At 38.0% G+C, this 26381-nt stretch overlaps 1 protein-coding gene across 2 annotated transcripts in view; it reads left to right on the top strand.

The window, feature by feature from the left end:
• Nucleotides 1-26381, top strand: part of MOCS1 (molybdenum cofactor synthesis 1) — a 38773-nt gene that overhangs the window by 9267 nt on the left and 3125 nt on the right. The window contains exons 4-10 of one of the 2 annotated variants that reach the window (XM_081312956.1): nt 537-701; nt 11090-11151; nt 11693-11804; nt 12383-12498; nt 16620-16730; nt 19732-19852; nt 21265-21312. In XM_081312956.1, coding sequence (XP_081169082.1) covers nt 537-701; nt 11090-11151; nt 11693-11804; nt 12383-12498; nt 16620-16730; nt 19732-19852; nt 21265-21312 — 735 coding nt within the window. Of the gene's footprint in view, nt 1-536; nt 702-11089; nt 11152-11692; nt 11805-12382; nt 12499-16619; nt 16731-19731; nt 19853-21264; nt 21328-26381 lie in introns of both variants that reach the window. The other variant, XM_081312957.1, reaches the window with a different exon arrangement.

The raw sequence follows: 26381 nt of genomic DNA, 5'->3' as shown, positions 1-26381 counted from the left end.
AGCCAGGAACTGGATAGAAGGAAGACGAGATTTAAGATAGCCATTCCCTGGAATTTCCCATGATATTTCTGTAACTCTACTCAGTAGAGTGGTATAGCTGTAAACAGACAAGATTCTGTCTGTCTAGTGTAAATAAATAAATAAATAAACTGTGGCTGGATGGTTCTATGTTCTTCTTGGTCTGGGTCCGATAGCTTTAGGTGCTATATTTTTCATGGTGTTTTGGTAAAAAAAAATTGAGGGTTGGCTTATCCTCAGATGGGTTTATATGTGAATATGTACAGTATATTGATATTTTTATCTTGATTATGAGTGATGGTGCCAAGTAAGGAGTTTTTTAACTAAAAATTTGCAGATCACCAAATTTAGAGAAATAGATATAGATTTCCATAAACAAATTTAGGAAACCCCAGGTGTGATGCTCAAAATCCTATATTATTATATATAATAACATTGTCATCATGCTGTTTTTTTTATCTTCCTGTTGTTCAGTTTAATATAGTTGCTAATCTTTTGTCACCACTGTATTTTCTCAGCTCAGCTACGCAAATTAGAAGGGTTGAAAAACATCTCTGTCACAACCAATGGGATCAATTTAGCCAGACTGTTACCCCGGCTAAAAGAGGCTGGTCTAGATGCTCTTAATATCAGCTTGGACACCCTGGTGCCAGCTAAATTCGAATTCATTGTCCGTCGAAAAGGTATTTTGAAATCTTCTACAATAATATGTTTCATATTTTTATTAGTCTGCCCTGTATAGAACTTACCTTATGATAGGGAATAAAGAGCTCAAGTTTTTTTTTAATTACTGCTCAGCATATATGTGTGTGTTGTGTGTGTGTGTGTGTGTGTGTGTAAATTTTAGATTGCTAACAAAGAATTAAAATTTACACAAATATGAGCTGTCACTGTTGTGACTACTGCCTGTCGATGGCCTTCGGTTAGGCCGAAACAGGAAATAAAGATTTGTCCCATATATATATATATATATATATATATATATATATATATATATATATATATATATATATATATATATATATATATATATATATATATATATATATATATATATATATATATATATATATATATATATATATATATATATATATATATATATATATATATATATATATATATATATTTTCTGAGGTTTTTGCGGGTGTTTGTATGTGGATCTTTGCTCATTCGGGTTTTTCCCCGCATAGAACTAAAGGTGTAGGAGCAACGTTTCGACGGAATCCCATCCGTCATCATATATATATATGGAACACAAGATAAGACATCCTACTATGTACTATACAGTACATTGTGTTGTTTAAGTGTTCCTTTTATTTTTTTGAGCAGTGTGTGTGTATATATATATATATATATATATATATATATATATATATATATATATATATATATATATATATATATATATATATATATATATATATATATATATTTGTGTAAATTACTAACAAAGAATTAAGGGAGACTGAAATGCATTTCTAACTCATTAGTTAGAAATACATTTCAGTCTCCCTTAATTCTTTGTTAGTAATTTACACAAATATATGAACTGTCCGGTGTGACTACAGCCTGTTCGATGGCCTTCAAGATAGGCTGAAAACAGGAAATAAAGATTTGCCCCATGTTTGGGGCCTAGCAAGGTAATCTAAATAGTTAACATTTGACATATATATATATATATATATATATATATATATATATATATATATATATATATATATATATATATATATATATATATTCCTTGATAAGATTAAAAATACGAATCCCAGGCATGTTAAAATTAACAAACAAAGGAACACTGGGATAGAATTAAAAACTAAAACAGTTTTTATTGCTGAAAAATCAAGCTTTCATTGGCCAACTGCCAACGTCATCAGGATGGAGATGCTGGGGTGGGAAGATTCCGTTTATACTGTTGGTGTCTGCACTCTGCTCATGGAGCATGCTCAGATCTGTTTGTTGAGGTCTGCCGTATTTCTTTGAGTTGTCGCGCATCCGTTTTTGGGATGTATTTGTCTCTAGGTATCTGTTGTTAAAAGTGAATTGTTTATAGCTCCATGTGTTGTAGCCATAACCCTGGTCATTGTCCGTGTTCTCATGCCAGGGATCTTAAATGGTTGTTGCTCTTCTTCCTTGTGTTCGACATTGCAGAGTGGTTGTGTGCTGGTGCAACCTTGGATTTGATGCAATGAGGTAATTTGTGAATTCTTGCGCTGTTTGTCTTCATGTCGCGCACGTCGTTGCTCTTCCCAATTTTTTAGTGCCTGGTATGCAGGGGGGAGGTCTATATGCCGGTTGATGGAGGAATGGTTTGAAAACCAGGCTTCCTTAAACAAGCGGCCGCCTTTAGTGTTGTCACTGGCAATTGCCTCAGTCCCTGCTAGATTAAAGGCATAGTTGTGTGTAGCCATGTGTGTCCACACCTGTGAACGTTGTTCTTGTCTTCTAATAGCAAGCTTGTGTTCATGCACCCTAGTCCTCAGTCGTTTTGCTGTCTCCCCAATGTAATTGCAATTGCAATTCTGGCATGATATCTTGTATACGACCGAGGCTTTTTCTTCATTGGGGAGTGGATCTTTAGGGCGCATGACGCAAGCTCGTAAGGTCCGATCAGGTCTGTGGGCAACACCGACTTTGTGAGGGGTTAGTATGCGCGCTGTGGCCTCGGATACACCGTGGATATAAGGCAGTGTTATCCGTGATGTTAAGGCGTTGTTACATTCATGGCGGGTAGGTTCACTTGGCCTGCTGTACTGTCTGATGAAGTTAGACGGGTACCCGTTGTTTTTGCAGACACGATAAAGGTGGCGTCTTTCTTCCCTTTTTGCCTTATTCGTGCTGCAATGCGTATCTATACGTCTAAAGAGGGTTCTGATACAGCTGGCCTTATGGGTTGTGGGGTGATTACTTTCGTAATGAAGTATCCTGTCCGTATGGGTGGATTTACGGTAGACCGATGTGTGTAACGAGCCATCAGGTTGACGCCTAACTAACACATCTAAGAAGGGCAAAGCCCCATTGGTCTCTTCTTCTGCAGTGAAGCGGATATCAGGATAGATGGAATTGAGCTTCCTCATCAGCCTGTCCTTGTTCTGCTTTTTGACAATCACAAAGGTGTCATCCACGTATCTCACCCAAAACCTGGGCCGACACGTGGACATCACGCGGGTCTCTAGCTGTTGCAGGACTGCTTCTGCAATGACACCAGAGATGGGGGACCCCATAGGGGTGCCCTTCACCTGTTCATAAATGGTGCCTTGAAATGTAAAAAACGTTTTCAGGCATAGGGACGTAAGCTGAAGCAGATCTTCGTTGCTAAGTGAATCTTGATGTTGCCCCACTCCCTGCTGTTGCAAGCAGTCCCCAATTACAGCAAGTGCTAAGTTTTGTGGAATTGAGGTGAATAGGGAGGTGACATCATAGGAAATCATGATCTCCCCCTCCTCTATGCTGACGGATCTAATTTTCTCTAAAAATTCACTAGAGGAGTTCACAGTGGTATCATTGTTCATTACTAGATATCTTAATCTGCCATATAGCCATTTGGCCAGCCCTGAGGTTGGAGTTCCCCTAAAAGACACAATGGGTCTTAGGGGAGCTCCTTCCTTATGGATCTTGGGGAGTCCATAAAATCTGGCAGTGGGTGCATCTTTGGGGCGCATAGTTCTTAAAGCCTCCTCCCCAATTTTCCCTTGCCGTTTTAATCTATCCAGTACCTTGGAAATTTGGTTCTTGAGGGTTGTCATGGGGTCTTTTTTGACAGTCCGGTAAGCACTAGTGTCATTGAGCAGTGTGAGGGCTTTGTGGATGTAGTCAGGTCGGTCCATTACAACAGTTGCTCTGCCTTTGTCAGCTGGGAGGATGACGATGGATGTGTCCTCTTGTAATTGCTTTAGGGCTTCTCTTTCAGTAACTGATAATGTTTGGCAGCGTCTATGAGTCATAAGTAGGCTTGTGATGCGGTGCCTGATATACACACACACACATACATACACACATACACATACTGTATGGCATCATCTGTAAGTATTTAATATGTTGGTATGTAATTTTTTTTAATAAACTACGCAATACTTTTGATTTGCTTCTGAAAAGATTTCAGGAAAAGGTATACAAGCGCACAACCACAGAACCTATCTGCAAGCATATACGAGAACCGATATGCAGAACCTATCTGTAACAGCTACACCTTTTCCCATTTTCAGCTGCTTGTGGAATATAGACATTTACAGTAGTGGCCAAAATTGTGGAAACCTTTTGGGAAAAGTGTACTGGAGAAATGCCACATTTGGTTAAGTTTCCACCAATTTTTCTTCTAATTACTTTATAACTGTAGCCTTGTTCACTTAATAATACTATTTTACATCACTTTCTGGGCAACCAGTCAACTCTCTGCACCATTACTTTAATTTTATTATGTTATACAAGCTCACTAAATGAAAGAACACAAAAAAAACCCCAACCAACTTGACAGCGATCACATAACACTGACAAATGTTCTCCTCTCAGCTTCAATACATGACATCAATAACTGAATCCTACTGTGATCTGATTGGCTCATTGCCAAAACAAGATGACATCTGATTGGCTCTCTAAACATTCATGCTCATTGGCTACAATCAGATGAAGGAAAGCTACCTGATATCAACCTAAGAAACTTGTGTTTCCTTTTTCTGGTTACTTGGCTATACCTTTTCATAGAATACAGTACAGATAATTGAACAAACTATGTTGCATTACATTCTTGATTAAATTTTCTTTCCATTGATATATAATTTTATCGTACTACTCCAAAAAAAGTGGTGGTATTAGCCATCAAACCTTGAAAATACACTTTTCCCAATTTTGGTTTCCACAATTTTGGTTTCCACAATTTTGGTTTCCACAATTTTGGTTTCCACAATTTTGGCCACTACTACATTTCTGAGCAGCACTATATAGAACACAGCATCTCAAAGGCCCTGATTTCATGACCGCCTAAAAATAAATGAATTTGCACAATATCCTCCATGAATTATTTTTTGGGGGACTAGATTGGACAAAAATGTAAGTGACATTTTTAATATGTACATTTTAATCTATATAAAAAAATAAAACAGCAATAGAACCTTAAAACATTATAAAATAAATCAATTTCATTGGATATACACTGAAAATATAAAACATTTTAATGGGAAGAAAGAGTTTACTTTTGCATAATTCCTGAAATCTGAATTTTATCTTCAAGTCAGGACTCTTGTATTTTGTTCTGTATTTATTTTTGCTCAATATTTGTTCTTTATAGCAACAACTGCAGAAAGCCATAACTTAACACGAACGGGATGTTCCATATTGAACCACTGTTTCCAAAATCTTCTTGGTTAAGTCTTAGTAATACATTTTGCACACTAATCCAAATTTCAGAAAGTCATTGTGAGGAATCTTTTTTTTTCCAAAGAAGCATCAGAAGAAGTATCAGCAAATGTATTCCTAGCTATATTGGTTTAGCACTCATTAAAATAAAAATTATTAATACTGAACTGCATTAACATATATGCTTCTATAGATACCCAAGGAGCACAGGTACACCACTACAGTGCTATGTTGGTAGAAACACAGAAATATTTCTGAGAGAAATTTAACCCAACTATTCTGTTATATGATAAAAAATGTCAAAAAAGTATCTTTATGAACAAAAGTTAATCACAGAGTTTAACTTTTGTTAAACCGCTCTCCATTATAATGGAGAGCCAGTTTGGTGTAAGGGTTGAGGCATCAGGAGACATGAATTCTAGTTCCATTTTAGGCATGAAGTCAGCTGGGTGATCTTGGGCCAGTCATTCACTCTCAACCCTAGGAAGCAGGCAATGTCAAACGAATTCTGAAAATCTTGCCCTGAAGACTACAGGAACCTTTCTAGTCAGTTGTCAGGAGCCAAAATTCACTCAGAGGGACATACACTGCAGTAGTAGTCATAATTCAGGTGAAATATTAGAAAAATTAATACAATTGTATCAACTATTAATGATTAGGACCAATGTTGAACTGTAACCTTCCTTTAAAAGGCAAATGACTTTATTTTTTGTCACGTAATAACAATAGCACTGAATATATTGAAAGTTTTGGCTTAGCGTAATAAACTATAATTAAAAATTTGGCAGTGCTGTCTAAAACATATTAGAAATCTAGAGCTCCTCAGAAAATAGAAGATTTACACTTCCATAATTTCTAACTGTTGGTCATGCTAGATAAGATTAATAAGGAATATCAAGAACTGTTTCAAACTTTAGGTCAGATTCAGCAATAACCCATTACTGTTACTGGCTATTCTTTTCCCAGGCTCTTGCCCATCCTTACAGTAGTTCTGTCTGGTCTAAACAGTGTGCTTGAATTTTCCATCTCAACCCTTACAGTCTACAAGTGTGACTCCACTGCACCAATGAAAGTATCTAAATTTAAATCATTTATATGAACTCTCAATAGTGCAGTGAGCTCTTGCTGAAATTTCAGTAGCTTGAGAATTGTTTTCAACTTGGAACTAAATTTTCATAATTGAGTATCAGGTAGGGTTTTATTATTACATTAAGATAAAATCATATGTCTCAGTTGGTTTTAAATTCTAATTTAGAAATAGTTATTGTAGAAACTACTTAAAACTACTTGTGGAAAAGCCATATATTTAGATATTAAGACCATTTACTTGGGCCGATGAGTCATTTAAGGCAGTTACATTATTCTTGAAAATACATTATACCATTTTGAAATCTTTCTTCAGCCACATACATGAATTTCAGCTGGCAGTGAAATAAATCAGGTAGATTCTAACTGTGTGGAACTCTGTGTTTCACTTCTTGTTAATACTAAAGGTGTACATTTTAGGAACAAAAATTGCTTTGTTTTGGGGATGATGCTAGATCAGTAAACCATAAAAAAACTCCCCTACAAATACAGTTACAGTTTCAGTTCTTTAATTTTAAGAATGAGCAAATTTGATCAACTCCATAACATCATCAGAATTTCACTGCATTAGAATAATCTGTTTTATAGAAAAATAAAGAGCCCCAAAGTAGCTTTACTATCACCACTTTTCCCAGAAAATGGGTACTTTCCTCCAGAATATCAAGAAGCACTTATTATTATTATTTATTATTTATTATTAATTTAATTTGTATACCGCCCTTCTCCCGAAGGACTCAGGGCGGTGAACAGGGCAATACATAATAAAAAACAAGATACAAAAATTAAAAAGTAATTAAACAGCAATGCCCGTAATAAATTAATACAGATTAAAAAGTTAAGATCAATTTATAAAAATTTTATAAACAATTTATAAAATTAATATTTAAATACATTATTTGTGGCAACATCTACTCCAACAGAACCAGGTTTATAATGAAGAGTTTCTTCATTAATCTTTCTGTTATGCTTGTTAATCTAGCAGCCAGAGCTACAACTCATCTGGATGATGCTTGCTTGTGGCAGCTGGATCAAATCTTGACTTTGAGGTCTCTTCTCTGTTGGAACTCTTCTCCCTGGAAATACTAACTACTGTTCCATGTAGATAATTTATGAGCAACTTTTTTGGCATATTTCAAGGGGCCCTGGAGTATTTATTCCAAAGAAAGTATATTTTATATACTTCCTTTAGAATAATGTGATTGGTTGCTTCACTTTCCTTTTATGGCTAATCACATATGCTACAGCAGCCATTCAGCCAGGTGAAGAACAGATCTGACACGGGTAAGGAAGAGTTCAGATTTTCAAAACAGGTAACATTATTGTATTAGTGCATCTAGTAAAATAAAGATATCCATACATAAGGCATTTAAAGATTAAACTGAACTGTTGGTGGTGGTTGTGATTACAGGGTGGGGTGACTTCATAATTTGTAAACGTTTCGATTAAAAGCAACCAAGAAATTAATATGTAAAATGCAACACTAAATGTAAATTGATATCTTAAGACACAAATTGGCTTGGGAGATTGATCAGAAACTAGAGATTTCAGCAGCTTCAATGTGCCATGAGACCATGCACAGAGATTTCTCATGGTAAATAAGAAAAAAAAAGAACTGCTACTCTTAGAAAAGAAACATGTTTTTCTCACTTATACATTCCTAATTTCTTACATCCCATATCATTATGAGACACTGATGTTACAAATATACAGGTCCTTTTCCCCTCCATGCCTTTACATTTATTTTTTTAATGTAAAAGTGATAAAAGTAAAAGAAAAAATTTAAATTCTTTCAGTTCCCAATGACTTCACCCATAGCATTTTCTCAGCACCATTAAGGAACCTTTTGATATTGTCTGCTAGTTTGTTTGTTTGTACTGGTATTGTGTTGTATGGTATTGTATGGTATGGTAAAATTTTCAATTTCCAAGTTATTTCCCATGAAATCACTGTTACGCTTATATAACATGCTGGAAAATGCCTTCCCTCCCACTTTTGTAAGAATACAAATGGTGCTGCCAAAGTGTGGGAATGGAGATGAGTCTGGAATAATTAGTTGTGAATTAATATGCATAATGTGTACAGTGTATGTGGAAGATAGTTAACTGAGAGCTATGTTCCGTTTCCAAGTACAAGTTTCAAATGTTTTCAGATGTTGCATGTTTCCCTTTGTGAAAGCATCCTTTGCTTTTTACTAACAATCTTAGTGGTGATGATAGAGACAAGATAAATATTGCTTAACAGAATCACTTAAATGGACTCCAAAATTGAAAGCACACATTTGAAACCATGTTAATTTGTTTGGAATGGCTGTAATCTGTTCATTGCAGGGGAAATGCCCATATGGAGCCACTAGATGGTGATACAGTGTCAGTTAAAACTAATGGAGGCATAGTAGGGAAAAACAGCCAATAAAAGTGACTTTAATCAGCTCAAGATGTTTGCACATTTCCCTCTGTGTTTCATTTAATTGTTTCTAAATATGGATTGTGCTACATAGACGAATCTCTGAATACACTGAGAAATCTTACCTTGTGCGCTTGCACATTTAAATATTAAAATATTTTTGATCATATATCAAATTTTAGAAAACTTTATTGCAGAGAGATAAAGTTTGAACGAATCCAGCAGGAACATCTCCAATTCCACCACAGTGCAGTCAGTTCGTAGTGATGCCTGGGGATGTGTAACTAATGTTTCAGACTATTCATTGTTGCTAGTCAAGTAATTAGATCTGCTCCTGTAAAATGAGAATGTATTAAGTAGGTTGATTCCAAACTATTAATATTGTTTTAGCAGGCCCAGTGCTCACCCAACAAAATAATGAACATGATCTTAAAAATAGAATTAAATAAATTAATGAAAGCAAAAACAAATCCATTAGCGGCTACTTCCAGAATGCCATAGCTCTAAAATGTATGTATCCCATGCTTAGTTATTTACTTCTCAAATTTGTGTGCCCCCCAAGACCCAATGAATGTTTGTTTATTGCCAAGGCTTCTTGGCCACTTCAGTCATAACCAACTCATAAGTAGCAAATACTCCACTTTTCTAACAAAGCTTAACACAACATAAAGGTACAGGTTCCCCCGCACATGCGTGCTAGTCGTTTCCAACTCTAGGGGCTGGTGCTCATCTCCGTTTCAAAGCCGAAGAGCCAGCGCTTGTCCGAGGACGTCTCCGTGGTCATGTGACCAGCATGACTAGATGCCAAAGGCACACAACGCTGTTACCTTCCCACCATAGTGGTCCCTATTTTTCTACTTGCATTTTTACGTGCTTTCGAACTTCTAGGTTGGCAGAAGCTGGGACAAGTAACAGGCTCTCACTCTGTTACACGGCACTCGGGATTCGACCCACCAAACTGCTGACCATCTGATCTACAAGCTCAGCATCCTAACCCACTGAGCTACCATGTCCCTTAACACAACATACAATAGCATTAATAATCAACATCCTAATGCATGACTGAAATGATCACCTGTATGTGCAGGAGGTCATTTACATATGAATCCCTATAGGCTTTCTTGATAATATTCCTGAATTACAAAAAAAGTTGCAGCCACTCTGCCCTCAAGGCAAATTCTGTTCCATAGGAGAAGGGAGGACCAAAGAGGGCCTGGGTTCAAGCCTGCTGAGAGTGACTTTTTCTCAGGGTAGGCAGTTAGATGGACAGATACTGCTTGGGGCAGGAAAACCTAAAGCAGGCAGGTTTAATGTTCCCTATGTATTGCTGCTATAGAAACATCACATTGGATGTCTTATGTCAGCAATTTTTTATAGCTACTCAGTCCTTTATAGGTGCTTGATGCCTTTATCCTAAAAAAAGAAAATATTGATGCTTCTTTGGGACTAGTCACTAGTGTTTCCTTGATTGCTTGATATTCCTAAAGTTGCATGGAAGTTCTCTTCTTTTTGATTTCCTTCCAAGCCTTTCTGCAAGCAGGACTGATTCCTGAATATAGTAACTCGAAGTGTTTTCATTGTATGCTGTGCTCCCCGATGTCATGTTTAGTCTGCAAGCTTATTTTATTAGAGTAAACCTTTGCAACTGAAGTCAGAGGTTTTCAGGGTAGCAGAATAAAGAAATAACAAACACGTTTTGACATCAAACAATTATGGTAGTCCATGTTATTTAATCCTCATGACTGCCCATCCCACTCCTCTTCTTTCATGGAATAACAATGTATTTTTCTTTTCCAAATATTTGGGATTATATAAAGAACTTTATATTCCTTTTGAATAAACATCTCTTGTGTCAACACGATTGGAGAGATGGTGAAAATGTGTGGAAAGTCTTGATTTGAGTTTCTCTGTACATATGAAAACACACTCAACATAATGTTACGCATGTCTAAAGCCCGTTGTAACTACTACTATATAAAAATACTTAGAATTGTTACTTAAACACAATCCATTATTATATTTCATTTGTTCTATATAGCAAGGTAAGCTCTTACTTAAATGTGTCTGATAGAGTCATGAATAAATCTTTAAAAGAATACAAGAATAAACGTATACATTTATTATAAATTTTATAAATTTATATATTAATATTGGATTCAGTTTATGTGTATTTATAAAATGTTTTGCTCAACTTTTTCTAAATAATCATATTCTGGTATTTTAGGATTCCACAAGGTAATGGAAGGAATACATAAAGCTCTTGATCTTGGCTATAATCCTGTTAAGGTGAGAATATTCTATATTAATAATCTTGAACTACATAGTATTCATCCTGTTACACAAAAGTACAAACTCCAGGCTATGGATAGAGTTTGCCTGCAATACTGCATTCTAATCACTCCGCCACCACTGTGCAAATGTAGTTTTGGCATACTTATGTCACATCCCATATGTTATTTTCAAGTATTTATTATTTAAACAAATTCAGTACTATCGCTTATTTGTTCTTATCCCAGACTAAAAATGGTAAAGACTAGAAGCCTAAAGGTTCTGCTGATTAGGAGTTATGGGAAATGACTTGCTGCCCAAGGCAATTGGAGATCCTCAAATTGGGAAGGCTGGTGTAGTGCCTTAATCCTAATAATTAGTTTTGGGAATAATTTCCCGATACACTTTTTTTTTTAAAAAAAAATTCCTACAAAGGAAGCATAGGGAATAATTGTCTGTTCAGTAATAGAAAGCACATTATCTAGATTGTGCCAATTATCTGTTGTGCCTATGAAATGACCTTGGATCATTTATTGGGACCATTCACTCTTTCTTTTAGGTGAACTGTGTGGTTATGAGAGGACTCAACGAAGATGAGCTGCTGGATTTTGTTTCTCTTACAGAAAAGCAGCCCCTGGATGTCCGCTTTATAGAATACATGCCTTTTGATGGTGAGTTCTTCAGATTACACTTGGCTTCAAAGTCTAAAGTAAATGGAGTGGGCAAATTCCCATTCCTGCAAAAGATGGTGATGGAATGTTAGCTTAGAGGTGCCTTCAGCCTCTGTGGCCTACAGAGGAATCTATTTGGAAAGGGACAATGCCAAAGTATTGGCATTGCTGCTATTTTTTATTATTGATGTTGTATGTCTCTGACCTTACAGTTTCATGGCAGCAAAACACAACTACTGTATTCCAGATATTCCTACGTTTGTACCTTAGGTTTTACTAATAACACTGCTATTATTACATTAGGAATTGCACTGGGATGGTTTTTTCCACAGACTTCTGCTCCACCCACTTCGGCCACTAATTTTTTTAATACCTACCATTGCATCTCAACCATTGTCTAGTCCAGGGGTAGGCAACCTCGGCTCTTTTATGACTCATGGACTTCAACTCCTGGTCTAGTCACATAGCGCCCTGGATGACAACATGCTATAATTAAAAACATGCCTTTTGTATTATAAACTCCCACAGTCAATATCGGTCTTATTTGATCAGTAACATTTCTTTCCTTCTTACTCTAGGCAACAAGTGGAACTTCAAGAAAATGGTGAGCTACAAGGAAATGCTGGATACAATTAAACAAAAATGGCCGGACTTGAAAAAGTTGCCCTGTGAAGAAGCTTCTAGCACTGCCAAGGTGAATATTAGTACAATCAAAGGGTCAGTATTTAGAGAGAGCTTTTTGGTCCACTACCTCAGTGCTAGTTGATTAGCTATCAGGGAAGGAGAGAGATGATGCAGATTTTATTGCCCTGCTAGAGCTTCCTTGTGTATTTTGACAATTATGCTATTTGTCTTATTGGCTCAAAACTGTGCCTATTTATTATTCATTTTTTTAAAACTATGCCACCCATCTCACCTAAGTGTGACTCTAGAGAGCTTGCCACAAAATAAAAACAACAATAGGTAAAGGTAAAGGTTCCCCCGCACATGCGTGCTAGTCATTTCCGACTCTAGGGGCCGGTGCTCATCTCCGTTTCAAAGCCAAACAGCCAGCGCTTGTCCGAGGACGTCTCCGTGGTCATGTGGCCGGCATGACTAGACGCCAAAGGCGCACGGAACGCTGTTACCTTCCCACCGTCGTCCCTATTTTTCTACTTGCGTTTTTACGTGCTTTCGAACTGCTAGGTGGGCAGAAGCTGGGACGAGTAACAGGCACTCACTTTGTTACACGGCAGTCGGGATTCGACCCGCCAAACTGCCGACCTTCTGATCGACAAGTTTAGTGTCCTAACCCACTGAGCCACCACGTCCCTTTTTAAAACAACAATGTAAAACATTAAAATATTAAGATAATAAATATTTGCATTCATATTTAAAAAGATAGCTGCAGAAGGGAGCAAGATAAAACAGGGTGGCAGCATTATCTGGTTGTCCGTTAACCACCTCCACCAGTATGACAGGCCCCCATTGGGGGTCCCAGGTAAATTGGCAGAGCCAGGTTTTAAGAACCTGCAGAAAACCGAGAGGTTTGGTACAGATCTCACCTTGACAGGACATGGCCAGAGCCACAGCAGAAAAGGCTCTTCTCCTAGGCCCCACCAGGCAGAATTCCTTGACCAACAGCATCCACAGCATGCACACACACTTGAGCAATGGGGTCCTCAGCATGCACCTTGAATTGGACTCTAGGGTGGCAACCAGTGCAGCTTGCCTAACAGCAGTGTTATATGGGCCACCCTAGGGGCCCCAAGAATTGTCTGTGTGGCTGCATTCCTTGACAGTGCAGCTTCCAAATACTGTATTCTTCAAGAGTAGCCCCATGTAGAAAGTGTTGCAGTAGTTATGAGATGAGATGTGTGTGTGTGTGTGTGTGTATGTGAGAGACAGAGAGAGAGAGAAAGAGTGCCAAACTTATTCTGACTAGAAAAAATGCTTTGTAAGCTGTAGTTATTTAAGTATTGCTTCAGCTTTCAGAGTAAATTTATTACCATTACCTTCATAATTGTCCCATGATAAGTTTCTGGTATTACCTACTACACATAAAGTATTCTGTGCTTGCTTTTTATGTAAACTATACATGAGGTATTATGTCTGGGAATTTTGGTCATTTTACAGTTATATCCATGACAACTGCTGTTGTGTTTATAATATAAATGCGCTCCATAATACATGTGATTTGTACATGATTTACATAATGTTTCTAACAGAGAAGTATGCACCACATAAGAATTTTAAAATAGCCTTCATCTAAACACATATCATTAAAATGTTGTCATGGATTTTTCCATCTAGCATGTAAGATCTTTTTAGAAATAAGTTTAACAGGAAATTGTTGGTAAGAAGATAAGACTTCTTAGAATGCTAGCGTCTGCTCTTTATAATAAAGATAATATGTATCCCTACATATTGAAGGAATAATATAATATAATCCCAGATTCGATAATTGATTTCCAGTATAGTATTGTTACATGAATACTTCTGGTGACTTTTAACCTCATGGTAAAATTTTATTCTGTAAAACCATTTACAGAATTTCGTGTCAGTGTCCTACACTTTCTCCATAATCTATCTACTTCACAGTTATTAGGAGTGTACAAAATGAGTTGAATTTGAACTGTACTTTATTAGAAATGCGCTGCTTTCAAGGGTAACAGCTACTTTGAGTGTAAAATGGGTTGAGCTAAGATACTTCTATAAAACTCAGAATTAGCCCATGTCATTAATCTCTGATTGACTTTAGTCATGCTGGGGTTACCCTTGGATGCCACAGGTGAATACAGCTATTTGATTAGTCCACCCTATAGGGTTTCAGGGGGAGATTGAGGTCTTTCTTGAGGATCTGATGGGTGGCTTCATAGAGCCATTGGTCACTTCCTGAAATGGATAACTGTCAAAGGAGTTGGATTGAATTGTTCCTGTGTGACTTCTTACTGAGAGTCAATCTCAGAGAATTCTTTGGTTCTCTGAGAAGGTGAAATGCCAGAAGAGATACTAAAAGTGCCATTAGAAAGGAGACAAAGAATGAATCCAACTGAACATGAATAAAAATACTGTACATATTAGAGATTGCATTGTGGTGATAATGTTGGCACTTTTATCTCAGCAGTAGACAACTGTTCAGAGAATTTCTTTTAAGGTGACTTGTTCCTAGCTAGGTAGAGAGGAAGTTATAGGGTAATCTGGAGAGCTGCATCTGGTGGATAAAGCTGCACAGAATTGCTTGGGACTGTCCTCCAGCTGTTCAGATTCTATTGAATTGACAAAAGCAAGGTCTTGTAGAGTTACCTGGAATGCTTTTGAGCCAGTAACTGCTGAGGATCCTCAAATCCACTAAACCAATTGCCTATTCATTGGGAGTCACTCCTGGCTGGTTAAAAACCACTTAAAGGTAAAGGTTCCCCCGCACCTGCATACCAGTTGTTTCCGACTCTAGGGGCCGGTGCTCATCTCCGTTTCAAAGCCGAAGAGCCAGCGCTTGTCTGAGGATGTCTCCATGGTCATGTGGCCAACATGACTAGACGCCAAAGGCACACGGAATGCTGTTACCTTCCCACCATACTGGTCCCTATTTTTCTACTTGCATTTTTACGTGCTTTCGAACTGCTAGGTTGGCAGAAGCTGGGACAAGTAAAAGGCGCTCACTCTGTTACACGGCACTCGGGATTCGACCCGCCAAACTGCCGACCTTCAGATCGACAAGCTCAGCATCCTAACCCACTGAGCCACCGCATCCCTAAAAACCACTTGGGGGATACTGTATGGTTGGATCTATGCAATAATATGTGTTTTGCTGAAAGAGCGGGTGGTACAGCTTGCCTTGAAGAAAGTGATGCTTCACCCTCTTCTTAAGAAGCCTTTGCTGAAGTGGATAGTCTTGGACAATTTTCATCTACTCTCTGACTTTCACTTCTTGGGGAAGATTATTGAAAATGTGGTCATGCTGTAGCTTTAGAGAGCAAGCTGGAAATGAATAATCTGGAAAATAGAGGTTATCTAGAACCTTTTATGCTGGGTTTTACATTGGGACATAATATTGAGATAGTATGATTCATACTTCTCTCTAATTTCTGGCAGAGCTAGGACATGAATAGTGTAGCTATCATGATTCTCTTTGATATCTCAGCATTTTCAAAAGTACTGTCAACCATGATATTCTTTGGGGCCATCTATAGGGATTTGGAGTGGTAGATACAGTGTTCTAGTAGGTTATCCTTCTTTTTTGTGTGTAGTTGGATCCAGTCTGCCTATCGTATACATTCCAGCATATTTGGTGTGTTCTGGATCCCACTGACTAAATAGTGTCATCTGATGGGATCTGAAAGAGGGCCTTTTTAAATCATAGTATCACCTTCTAGAATTATATCCCCTGAGAAATTTGCTTATTTGACCTTATTCAGGTGAACCCTTAAAATCTGACTTTTTCCCCAGGATTTGAGCTAGAGTGGAGGGCAGATGTCTTATAGTGATAATTAGTTTATCAGAATTGGGGTTATTTTTCTGGACATCTGCTTTTTGTATTGTTTGCAGTTTGTTGTTTTAAATGGATACTATATGTTTTCCAGAGTCATGATGGAGTCAGGCAGCCTATAAATCTAATTAATGCATTTAATAAATACATTTTACATTGGAGACAGCTGCTTTATGCTTGAAGCAGGGTGTTTTGAATTTGAAAAAGTTTGAATTCAAAACATTTTGCACATCCCTAACTTCTTTCACAAACTAGAAGAAATTTTAGGAATGAAGTAGAAATGATGTTTTGATTATTATTTTTTCCTTTTTTTCCCCAATTTTTCTCCCACATTTTGCTTTTAACAGGCGTATAAGGTACCACATTTTCAGGGGCAAGTCAGCTTCATCACTTCCATGTCTGAGCAATTCTGTGGATCCTGCAATCGTCTAAGGATCACAGCTGATGGAAATTTGAAGGTAGTCTTATTGCTTTGTCTTTTGGACCATGGAACCAATTATTTAGGGAAATTGTAGCCTTCACTGGATGTTTTCAAGCAAAGGCTAACACCAATCTGTCTGGAATGCTTTTAATTTGGACTCCTATGTTAAGGGGGTACAACTTGGTGAATGATTATGATGATAAATATGATCATTTATTTGATGTAGACAGAGTTCATAAAAATGGGCACTGCATTCAGAACAGATTTAAACACTTTTGGATAAATACTCTAAACAGAAGTAATAAACTATATAACAATTCCTGTTCAGTTTATTACTTGAAGCAAAAAGTATTTTTGCTGTTCCTGAAATTTTTTTCTTTTCTAATACAGTATATTCAAATATGAAAACTAATGGGAAGTAAATATATAAACATAATCTTTTGTTTGAAATTGTCTTGTAAGTGGCAATTGGCAACCACTATTAAATCCGACATGTGGGGTACAGACCAAGTAGTGAGATGGGAGGAGATGCAAGGAGAGAATGATCAATTTTCCTGTCACATTGAAAGTTGTTATTTGTAATTAGTTCAGACTTGGTGCTTAAAAGTTCCAATTTCCACAATTGGTGGCAGCAAGCATTGCATTAATATCTGTTGACACTAAGTTAGAGCAAGTTCATTAGCTGAAATGACTTACAGAGCTGGATTTTAATATCCTTGAAATATTCAAGGCAGTACTTTGAGTCATGCTAGGAGAAGCTTGAACTTCTTTGCTGATCTCAAAAGGACTAAGGCAACATTGGATATAGTAGTTGGACAGAAGACCACTAGGAAACCTTGGTGCTGTAGGCTGTACTAAGATGTTTATAACAACAAAACAACAAAAACAGAAGTAGCAGCAAACCATTTCTGTTTTATTGCCAAGAAAACCACAAGAATGTGTTGATATAGTTGTAAGGAGTCAAGAGCATTCAGAAGCTACAGCTGCTACAGAGTGCAGCAGTGCAGACAGTTCTTGGGGCCCCGAGAATGGCCTTTGTGACACCATTGCTCCACGAGCTGCATTAGCAGTGGGTCTGCTTCTGGATGCAAATTAAGTTGTTGGTAATCACCTTTTAAGCCCTTCATGGCATGGGTCCAGGCTACTTGAGTGACCATCTCATCTCACTGGGATTGACCTGCCCCACCCGTGCCAGCAGAGAAGGCAGCCTATAGGCCCCATCAGTTTGATTATTCCAGCTGGCAGGATCTAGGGGAAGGGCCTTCTCTGACATTGCACCTGCCCTCTCAGCCCTTGGAAGGAGGCAATAACAAACCGCTTCTGAAAACCTTTCCAAGAAAACTGCAAGGACTTGTCCATGTATTCTTTGAAAAAGGGACACAGTTGAACAGAGGGGGGGGGGAATAACATTAAATTATCTCCAGATCATAGCATTTAAACCTGTTGCCTTCCCAAACCCTGCTCACCATTTAAATTATTGTACTGTAATATTCAACATGCTGGTGGAACATGATGAAGATTGGGAAAGATTAACAATTACCCAAGCCACATTATGTGGAATGATATTCTTCCATTTAAAGAAGGTATGGGATGGAGAGAGGTTTCCTCCACAGTAGATGCAATTATCAGGTGCATCTCAGTTGCAAAGAACTGGAAAATATAATCTGATTGGAATTTGGGAAATCATTCTGTAGCCGATATATATACAACTTCTGTCCTAGAGGCTGCAAAGCTTGAGTCCTTCCAAAGGAAGGGGCACTTTTTAATTTAAAGGAAATATTAAATGCCTACTTAAGTGCATTTAATTTATGTTAAAATAAATCTAGTTTTTGTCCTGGCTCCATCCACTTAATTGTCCAGATCGCACTCCATTTTCTAGATGGCAACCTTTGGGATATCAACCAAAAGGCAAGTGCACTCCTCAACCCAGACAAAATCAGTATCTTTGATAGAATGTTAGGAGCAAGTCAAACATTTTAAATTCAAAATGTCCTGACTCCTGAATGCCATTTTGACACTAAACTTTCTAACTGCAATTGGAGGTTGGAATGGTCTGTTTCAAAGTTTGACCTCAAAATGTTTGCATTGCAGTAGAACATGCTATGACTTCCAAAGCAAATATTGCATAGGAGATATGCCCAACTTGTGGCATGTTAGCCTCCAGCCTGTACCGACTTCTAAGTCCTCATACTTGGAAGAACTTCATAGAACTGAATAAGCAAGCCCGCATTAGTGCACACCCTTGTTGGGTTCCTGCAGTTCTCAGAGATGGTCCTGGGACTGCTGTCCTACTATAATGGTGTGTGAGAATGAACTTGGGAGACGGGAAGAGACACAGCCAGAGAATGGTTAGAGAAGAGCAGCTTGACCCATAAAAGGAATGTGGGTATAGCTAAACATCTCAGAATGGACCCTCCCTAGATTTTTGGGCGCTAAAGGTGATGGGGGAGAAATGTACTTTCCGACTTACAAAATTCTGTCAATGTAATCTTGCCATAAAGTAGACCTAGTTCATCTGAATGTGCTTCTTCTCTTGACTACCTTCCAAACTGACACTTGTTATTATTGCTGGTAGTCTGGAATGGAAGACTTACCTAAAATTGGCCTCTTGTCTCTAGTGAGAAGTACTGTTTTATGGCTGCTTTCCATCTTCAGATAGTGTAGGGCAGGGGTCTTCAAACTCGGCCCTTTTACGACTCATGGACTTCAACTCCCAGAATTCCTCAGCCAGGCACACTGGCTGAGGAATTCTTAGAGTTGAAGTCCATGAGTCATAAAAGGGCTGAATTTGAAGACCCCTGGTCTAGGGATTGCCTGCTTGCCTTTTCAAGATAAGGATGTTGCCAGCTGGCGTTTTGAACAGCCATTGCCATTGCAAAACTGATTCATTGTGGGAACAAGCAATGTTTTCTTTTGAAAGATAATCTGGAACTAAAATGTTTCGAAGATTTAATGAACTTTTCTCTAGTGCTACGCCCACATAACCTGATGCAGAGTGGTTCTGTGTCACCTCAGCTCATCTTCTACTCTTGTTTCAGGTCTGCCTTTTTGGAAATTCAGAAGTGTCCTTACGGGATCACTTACGAGGTAATGCCTCTGAGGAGGAGTTGATCCAGATCATTGGGGCAGCTGTTGGCAGAAAAAAGAAACAACATGCAGGTATGCCATTTTGTGGAGCGTTTTTTTTTCCTCTCCAAGATGCGTAACCAGAGCTTGACTATTAAGAGTAAGCACAATACGGTGCAAAAGTCTTAAAGTGAAATCAAAAGTTATGATTTAAGGATTTATAAAATGCTTCCAAATCAAAATTGACCAAGACTACAACATCTCAGCTCTTGAATTTAAAACAGATTATTCTAATCATACTGGCAAGTGTTCCTGTTCCATCTCATCCAAAAAAGAGCTCTAGGTTCAAAATAGCATTATTTTGATCTCAAAAGACTGAGATCAAAGCTGAGACACTCGTTACTAAGAGAAAAGCTGTTTTGTTCTTGAAACATTTTATTTATTTATTTATTTATTTATTTATTTATTTATTTATTTATTTTATTTTATTTGACTTATATACCGCCCTATTCCCATAGGACTCAGGGAGGTTTACAGGGCAATTAAAACCATACAATACCAAAGTTAAAATAAATTTAAAACAATTAATTAAATTTAAGGCCCCAAAGTTAAAAATTAAAACTTTAAAACCCAATTAAAAACCCCTCAGTCTAGGCCAGACAGCTCAAAGAGCCAGGTTTTTAGGTCCCGGCAAAATGAGCGGAGGTCGGAGGCAGTCCTGAGTTCCATAGGAAGTTGGTTCCAAAGGGCAGGCGCACCCACAGAGAAGGCCCTCCCTCTGGGAATCACCCGCCGGCAATCCTTCACCGGCAGTACCCTAAGAAGGCCCCCCCTGTGGGAGCACACAGGACGATGGGGAGTTGATGCCGGCAGCAGGTGTTCCCTCAGATAATCCGGCCCCAAGCCATTTAGGGCTTTATAGGTCATCATTCATTTTAAATTAAAAAGAATTTGCACACTACTATAGTTCTGTACTTTATGCTGACAGGAATCAGGAAGTATTGATTTCCATTTCTTGCAGTCTTCTCATGTTATCCAAATATATTGCCCTGTTTGTTCAGAGTTCACTTTAGGCTTGTGTATGGGACAGAAGGGAGGAAAGGAATCACAAACACTTGCTCCTGCCAGCTGTGACATGATGTTACTGCATTCCTAGGCTGTCTAAAAAATCTAAATAAAATTTTGCCCCTATCCGCTGAAAAATTTCCTGCCATTGTTTCATAGCATATACAATCCTTTGACTAAGGATCATAATTGGTATTTTATTTGGGGAGTAAGTCCTTCAAATTATGTTATACGCTGCTGTTTTTCATTTCTCATGTGAATTGTTTTCATAGTCTGGTTTTGCTTTCTGTTTCCCCATTCAAGAGATGATTGCTTAATTCTTAGAGTGCTAACTTCCATACCATCACCAACATTTTTATTTTGTATGTTTTGCAATATTTCCACTGATATAAAATCTGGGAGCATTAATAATTTTTGCATGTTCATTATTTTCTTCTCAGGCATGTTCAACATTTCCCAAATGAAGAACAGGCCAATGATCCTCATTGGTGGGTGACCAATCAGTACGTAAGAAGTACTTCAGTTATGCAAAAAGGTTCAGAAACTGTAAACAGAGACTAAACATTTTCTAAATAAGAAATAGAAATATGCACACATTTTCTTTTTAAAAAGCATTATTTGGGGCATCACCTTTGGGGCATGCACATAAAACTACAGTAATGCTGGGTGTGCATTTTGCTCATCCAGCAATGTGGAAGTTTCTGACCTTCCATTCTCCAGGCTATAAGTGAGAATTTTATTATGTAGCTGTTCCTCGGGGCTCTGTACTTAAACCCACTTTAAGATCTGGTATATTGCTAGAATTAGAAGGATGGGATATAGATAATTTGGGAAATGGGAACAATTAACTACTAGCGTTTCCACAGCATGGGAGAACCATGTGGTAAACCATACATTTGGAGGTTTGCCTGTAATTGAATAAGACATTTGTGGGGGAGAGCAAAGGAAGCTGGATGTAAAGACAGACTCCTTCCAGCTGGTTTTGGAATGGGAAGTTGGCTGCCTAAACACAGCTATGTATCTGGGACTTAAATTATATCTGGTAAGGCCATGCATTCTGCACCTCGGGAAAAGCGACCACTGGCTTTCTTTCTGCAAATAGCATAATCTTTGAGACTGGGGTAGAACCAACTTTGTTATGATTTACAGACTAGTGCAGGAATATACAGAGCAACTCAGGCAGCTTCCCAATTTAATTTGAAATGGATTACAAAGTTCCATGAAGGTAGCTCCTGTGTGATTCAATAGGAAATTAATAGAAGGTCCAAAGTCCAAAAGAGGACTGTAGCGAATGCTATGGAAAGAATAAATTGTCCTGTTCTCCCTCTTATTTTTCTTGAATGCTTCAACAGGTTTTTTTTTTCTTAAAATGCACTTTAATCTTAGTGTTTTCTTTTGACATGCTCCTTCACATAGACTCATTAGTAGTGTGGAAGGTTTGATGAATTGCAAAAATGAAAAGGTTGCGCTTAAGACTTCTGTAAAACAAGATACCAGTGCAAAATTATTGTAAAAGCTAACTGAAAACTGAACATCGTCTGAAACTCTATATTGACTTACTCTAGTTGCCATTTGCCATCTTCCTTTGCTTTCATGAAGTCATAAGCATGTAGTCTGTTTATGGGAACAGTTTCTCCTACCAATCTTGGTGTGGATTTTCTCTGCTTCTCATACACCATACAATACCCTTAGATTTATATACTGCTTCACAGTGCTTTACAGCCCTCTTTTAAGTGTTTTACAGAATCAGCATACAGTATTGTCCCCAACAATCTGGGTCCTCATTTTACTGACCTCAAAAGGATGGAAGGCTGAGTTAACCCATGCTATGAAAGTTTGAGTTTTTGAGTATAGTTTTCTCTCTAGTTATATAATAGTTGAAAATCAAAGCATAGGGACCCATTTGACAATGGTGTGCTGTTGGGATTACAACACTGCAATTTTCACTTAAAGGCCGTGTTGGCCAGGAATTTGAGGAAATGGAGTCCCAACATTTTGGGAGAATGCCCAGTTTTGTGTAACCTAAAGTTTACTCCCAGATCTGCAAAGATAGACAGACTTTTACGTAATGTGTTACAAAATGTCTGTGGCAAGTATCAAATGTCTCTGTGGTCTCTAATGGAAGAGGTGGGGAACCTTGGGTGTGCAAAAAGAAGCCGATAGAGAGGGAGTATTTCATAAATTGACTTCAGCAGTCAGAAATGCTAAGCAGGAATTCTGTGTTGCTCTTCAAATTACCCCTCTATGAATGCAACTGAAAACTACACAGGATCTTAGGGGTGAGTAGAGTCAATTAAAAACATATTCTGATATAAAGTAATAGGGATGAATAACCTCAGAACAACCTGACATCTATAAAACTTCAAAATTAAATATACTTTTTGAATTAAATTAAAATGATTAAAATCTGACAAGCTTTCCAAATCTCATGATAATTCATGTTCTCACTTGAAAACATGGAGATGAGATTACCCAAACATGAAAATCAGAGAGAGAGAGAGAGAAAAGAGAGAGAGAGAGAGATCAAGACCCAGTCTTATCCCCCCACTGCATAGCAATAATGTGATTTTGTACAACTGTCATAATGATTGTTAACTCCCTATTGTATAAGGATCAGAAAATTCAGTTCTAAGCAGATACTGAAATATAAGAACTTTTTCCTATTACACATCTCTTCTTCTCTCCACCCATTGATATCACTTGTATGAATTTTTCTTAAAAGATTTGAATGTGTGCATGAATGATTTGTGTGTACTGGTGCACTCTCACTTCTAACATTAACGTTGCCTAGTTAAGAACTAATATGGAAGTTAAAGTTGTAGCTTTCAAGATTAATTTAGGGTTTGTTCCTTTCAATTGATATTAGGACTGTGAGCGGAAGAAGTCCCCAAAGTTTACATGGGATTTTTGCCCAGTGCCTCTGTAACAGCTAGCTACATACATTCACAGTGTAGAGATAACGATGAGAAAGTAGACTTGCTGAATTCTAATCTGTCAAAGAATATAATATTCTCAGATGGGCACCACATTGTTCAGCTAGGCCAGGGGTAGGCAACCTCGGCTCTTTTATGACTCATGGACTTCAACTCCCAGAATTCCTGAGTCAGCATAGCTGACTCAGGAATTCTGGGAGTTGAAGTCCATGAGTCATAAAAGAGCCGAGGTTGCCTACCCCTGAGCTAGGCAGAAGAAGTTAGGGAGAGCTAGGGAACAAAAGTGACATGCATGGCTTAGTAGTGCAATATTGGAAGAAAGAGGAACTGCCTACTATAGAAGAGTGGACTTTGAAAGTTTCAAACCTGGCAGAAATGGCAAAGATTTCAGCATATTTGAAAGAACAATCGCAACAGAGATATATTATGGAATGGAGAAGATGGATCGAGTTTATTCAGAATAAATATGGGACTAAAAAGTTTCATTTGGCATATGAATAAGTATTAGTTTTATATGATGTATTATTAGGTATTCATTATTAGTTATTTAGTTATGTTTAAGGGGAGTTAAAGTGTGATAGAATTTAATGTGTTTTTTTTAGTTAGCATATTTTAGCTTAAGTTTGTAAAAGTTAATACCCTGTATTCAGCTCTGGGAAGTCGAGGGGGGGAGGGCGAGGGAGGGTAAGTGGGGGGAGGGGGAGGGAGGGAGTTTATGTTTTTAAAATGTATTCTAAAACTTTTCAATAAAAAAAAGTGACACGCATGGCACATACTTGATAGGCTGCAATAATTTCAGTGATGATCTTAGCTGTCTTTGGTCAGAGTAGGCTAATGTCCCCCCCCCCCCTGCTGCCTTAGTTCCAGCAATTGAAAGTTGTAAGAAAGGCTCTTGCATCCCCAAAAGGAAACTAGAGCCATGAACAGATGAGAGATAGACAGACCATGCTTATGTTTCTGGGGGAGAAAGGCATTCTGCTGCATCATAAACAAGCCTTGACACCCTTAAGAAATCCTCTGAAAAATACGGTGTATTGAGCCGCATTATTTCTTTCTTAGTCTCTTAGCTATTGGAAATAAAATAGAATTGCTATCCTCCCCAACCCAGAAAAAGTCTCATTGGAAAACAAAAGAGAGGTGGGGGGGGCACCAAAACTTCATAAAGATACAAATCATTAAAGAGAGTTTTGGCTACTTCATCACATCTCACTTTCCTTTTTCCTCTCTTTTATCTAAAAAGCGTGCTTTCCATTATGTTTAATGGTCGCCTTTTAACTTGGTCCTTGGCACTAGGCCCTAGCGTGGCCATAGCCAAAATATTAATGAGTGAAGGCTGATTCCCAGTAGACTTGGAACTGAAACTGACCCAGATAAAGATAACACAGACCAAGGAAGGAATACGAGCTTCTGGCAGCACCATGCCAAGCGTGACTTGCCTTTTGTTAATATGGCCAGAGCTGGCAGTTGCAGAGAACTGCTTTAGCTTCAGGGTATGAGAATGGAAAGTAGTACATTCTCTGAAAATTTTGGCTGTACCTTACAACCAGGAAGCCACATCTTGGAGTAGGTGTGATGTAAAGTTTTACAGCGTCAAGGTAAACATTACTCTACTTATTTCAGATGCAATTTAATGAAATACAGTTTTGTGGTAGATGATACAACCCACTCTTACATTTCCAAAGAGGGTCAGGGATGGAGGTGTGTGTTTATGTGGACCTCAATGAAGGGGATAAATGGAAGAAAAACATCCCTGAACCGATTACTATTTTAAGCTTTTGTTTATGGAAGGCAAATCTGTTCAACTGTTGAGTAACTCCTTACTATTAGCAAGTGTCTTAATATTTAGCTAAATAACTGTCAAAGAAGTTGGATTGAATTGTTCCTGTGTGGCTTCTTACTGAGAGTCAATCTCTCTGAGAAGGTGAAATGCCAGAAGAGATACTAAAAGTGCCATTAGAAAGGAGACAAAGAATGAATCCAACTGAACATGAATAAAAATACATATTAGAGATTGCATTGTGGTGATAATGTTGGCACTTTTATCTCAGCGGTAGAAAACTCTTCAGAGAATTTCTTTTACGGTGACTTGTTCCTAGCTAGGTAGAGAGGAAGTTATAGGGTAATCTGGAGAGCTGCATCTGGTGGATAAAGCTGCACAGAATTGCTTGGGACTGTCCTCCAGCTGTTCAGATTCTATTGAATTGACAAAAGCAAGGTCTTGTAGAGTTACTTGGAATGCTTTTGAGCCAGTAACTGCTGAGGATCCTCAAATCCACTAAACCAATTGCCTATTCATTGGGAGTCACTCCTGGCTGGTTAAACACCGCTTGGGGGATACTGTATGGTTGGATCTATGCAATAATATGTGTTTTGCTGAAAGAGCGGGTGGTACAGCTTGCCTTGAAGGAAGTGATGCTTCCTTACAACCTTACAACCAGGAAGCCACATCTTGGAGTAGGTGTGATGTAAAGTTTTACAGTGTCAAGGTAAACATTACTTATTTCAGATGCAATTTAATGAAATACAGTTTTGTGGTAGATGATACAACCCACTCTTACATTTCCAAAGAGGGTCAGGGATGGAGGTGTGTGTTTATGTGGACCTCAATGAAGGGGATAAATGTA

Source organism: Vipera berus, assembly GCF_964194415.1.
Source record: "Vipera berus genome assembly, chromosome: 1".
In the NCBI taxonomy this organism is placed as follows: Eukaryota; Metazoa; Chordata; class Lepidosauria; order Squamata; family Viperidae; genus Vipera; species Vipera berus.
The sequence above is the reverse complement of the archived record's forward strand: the minus strand, read 5'-3'. Positions and strand labels throughout refer to the sequence as shown.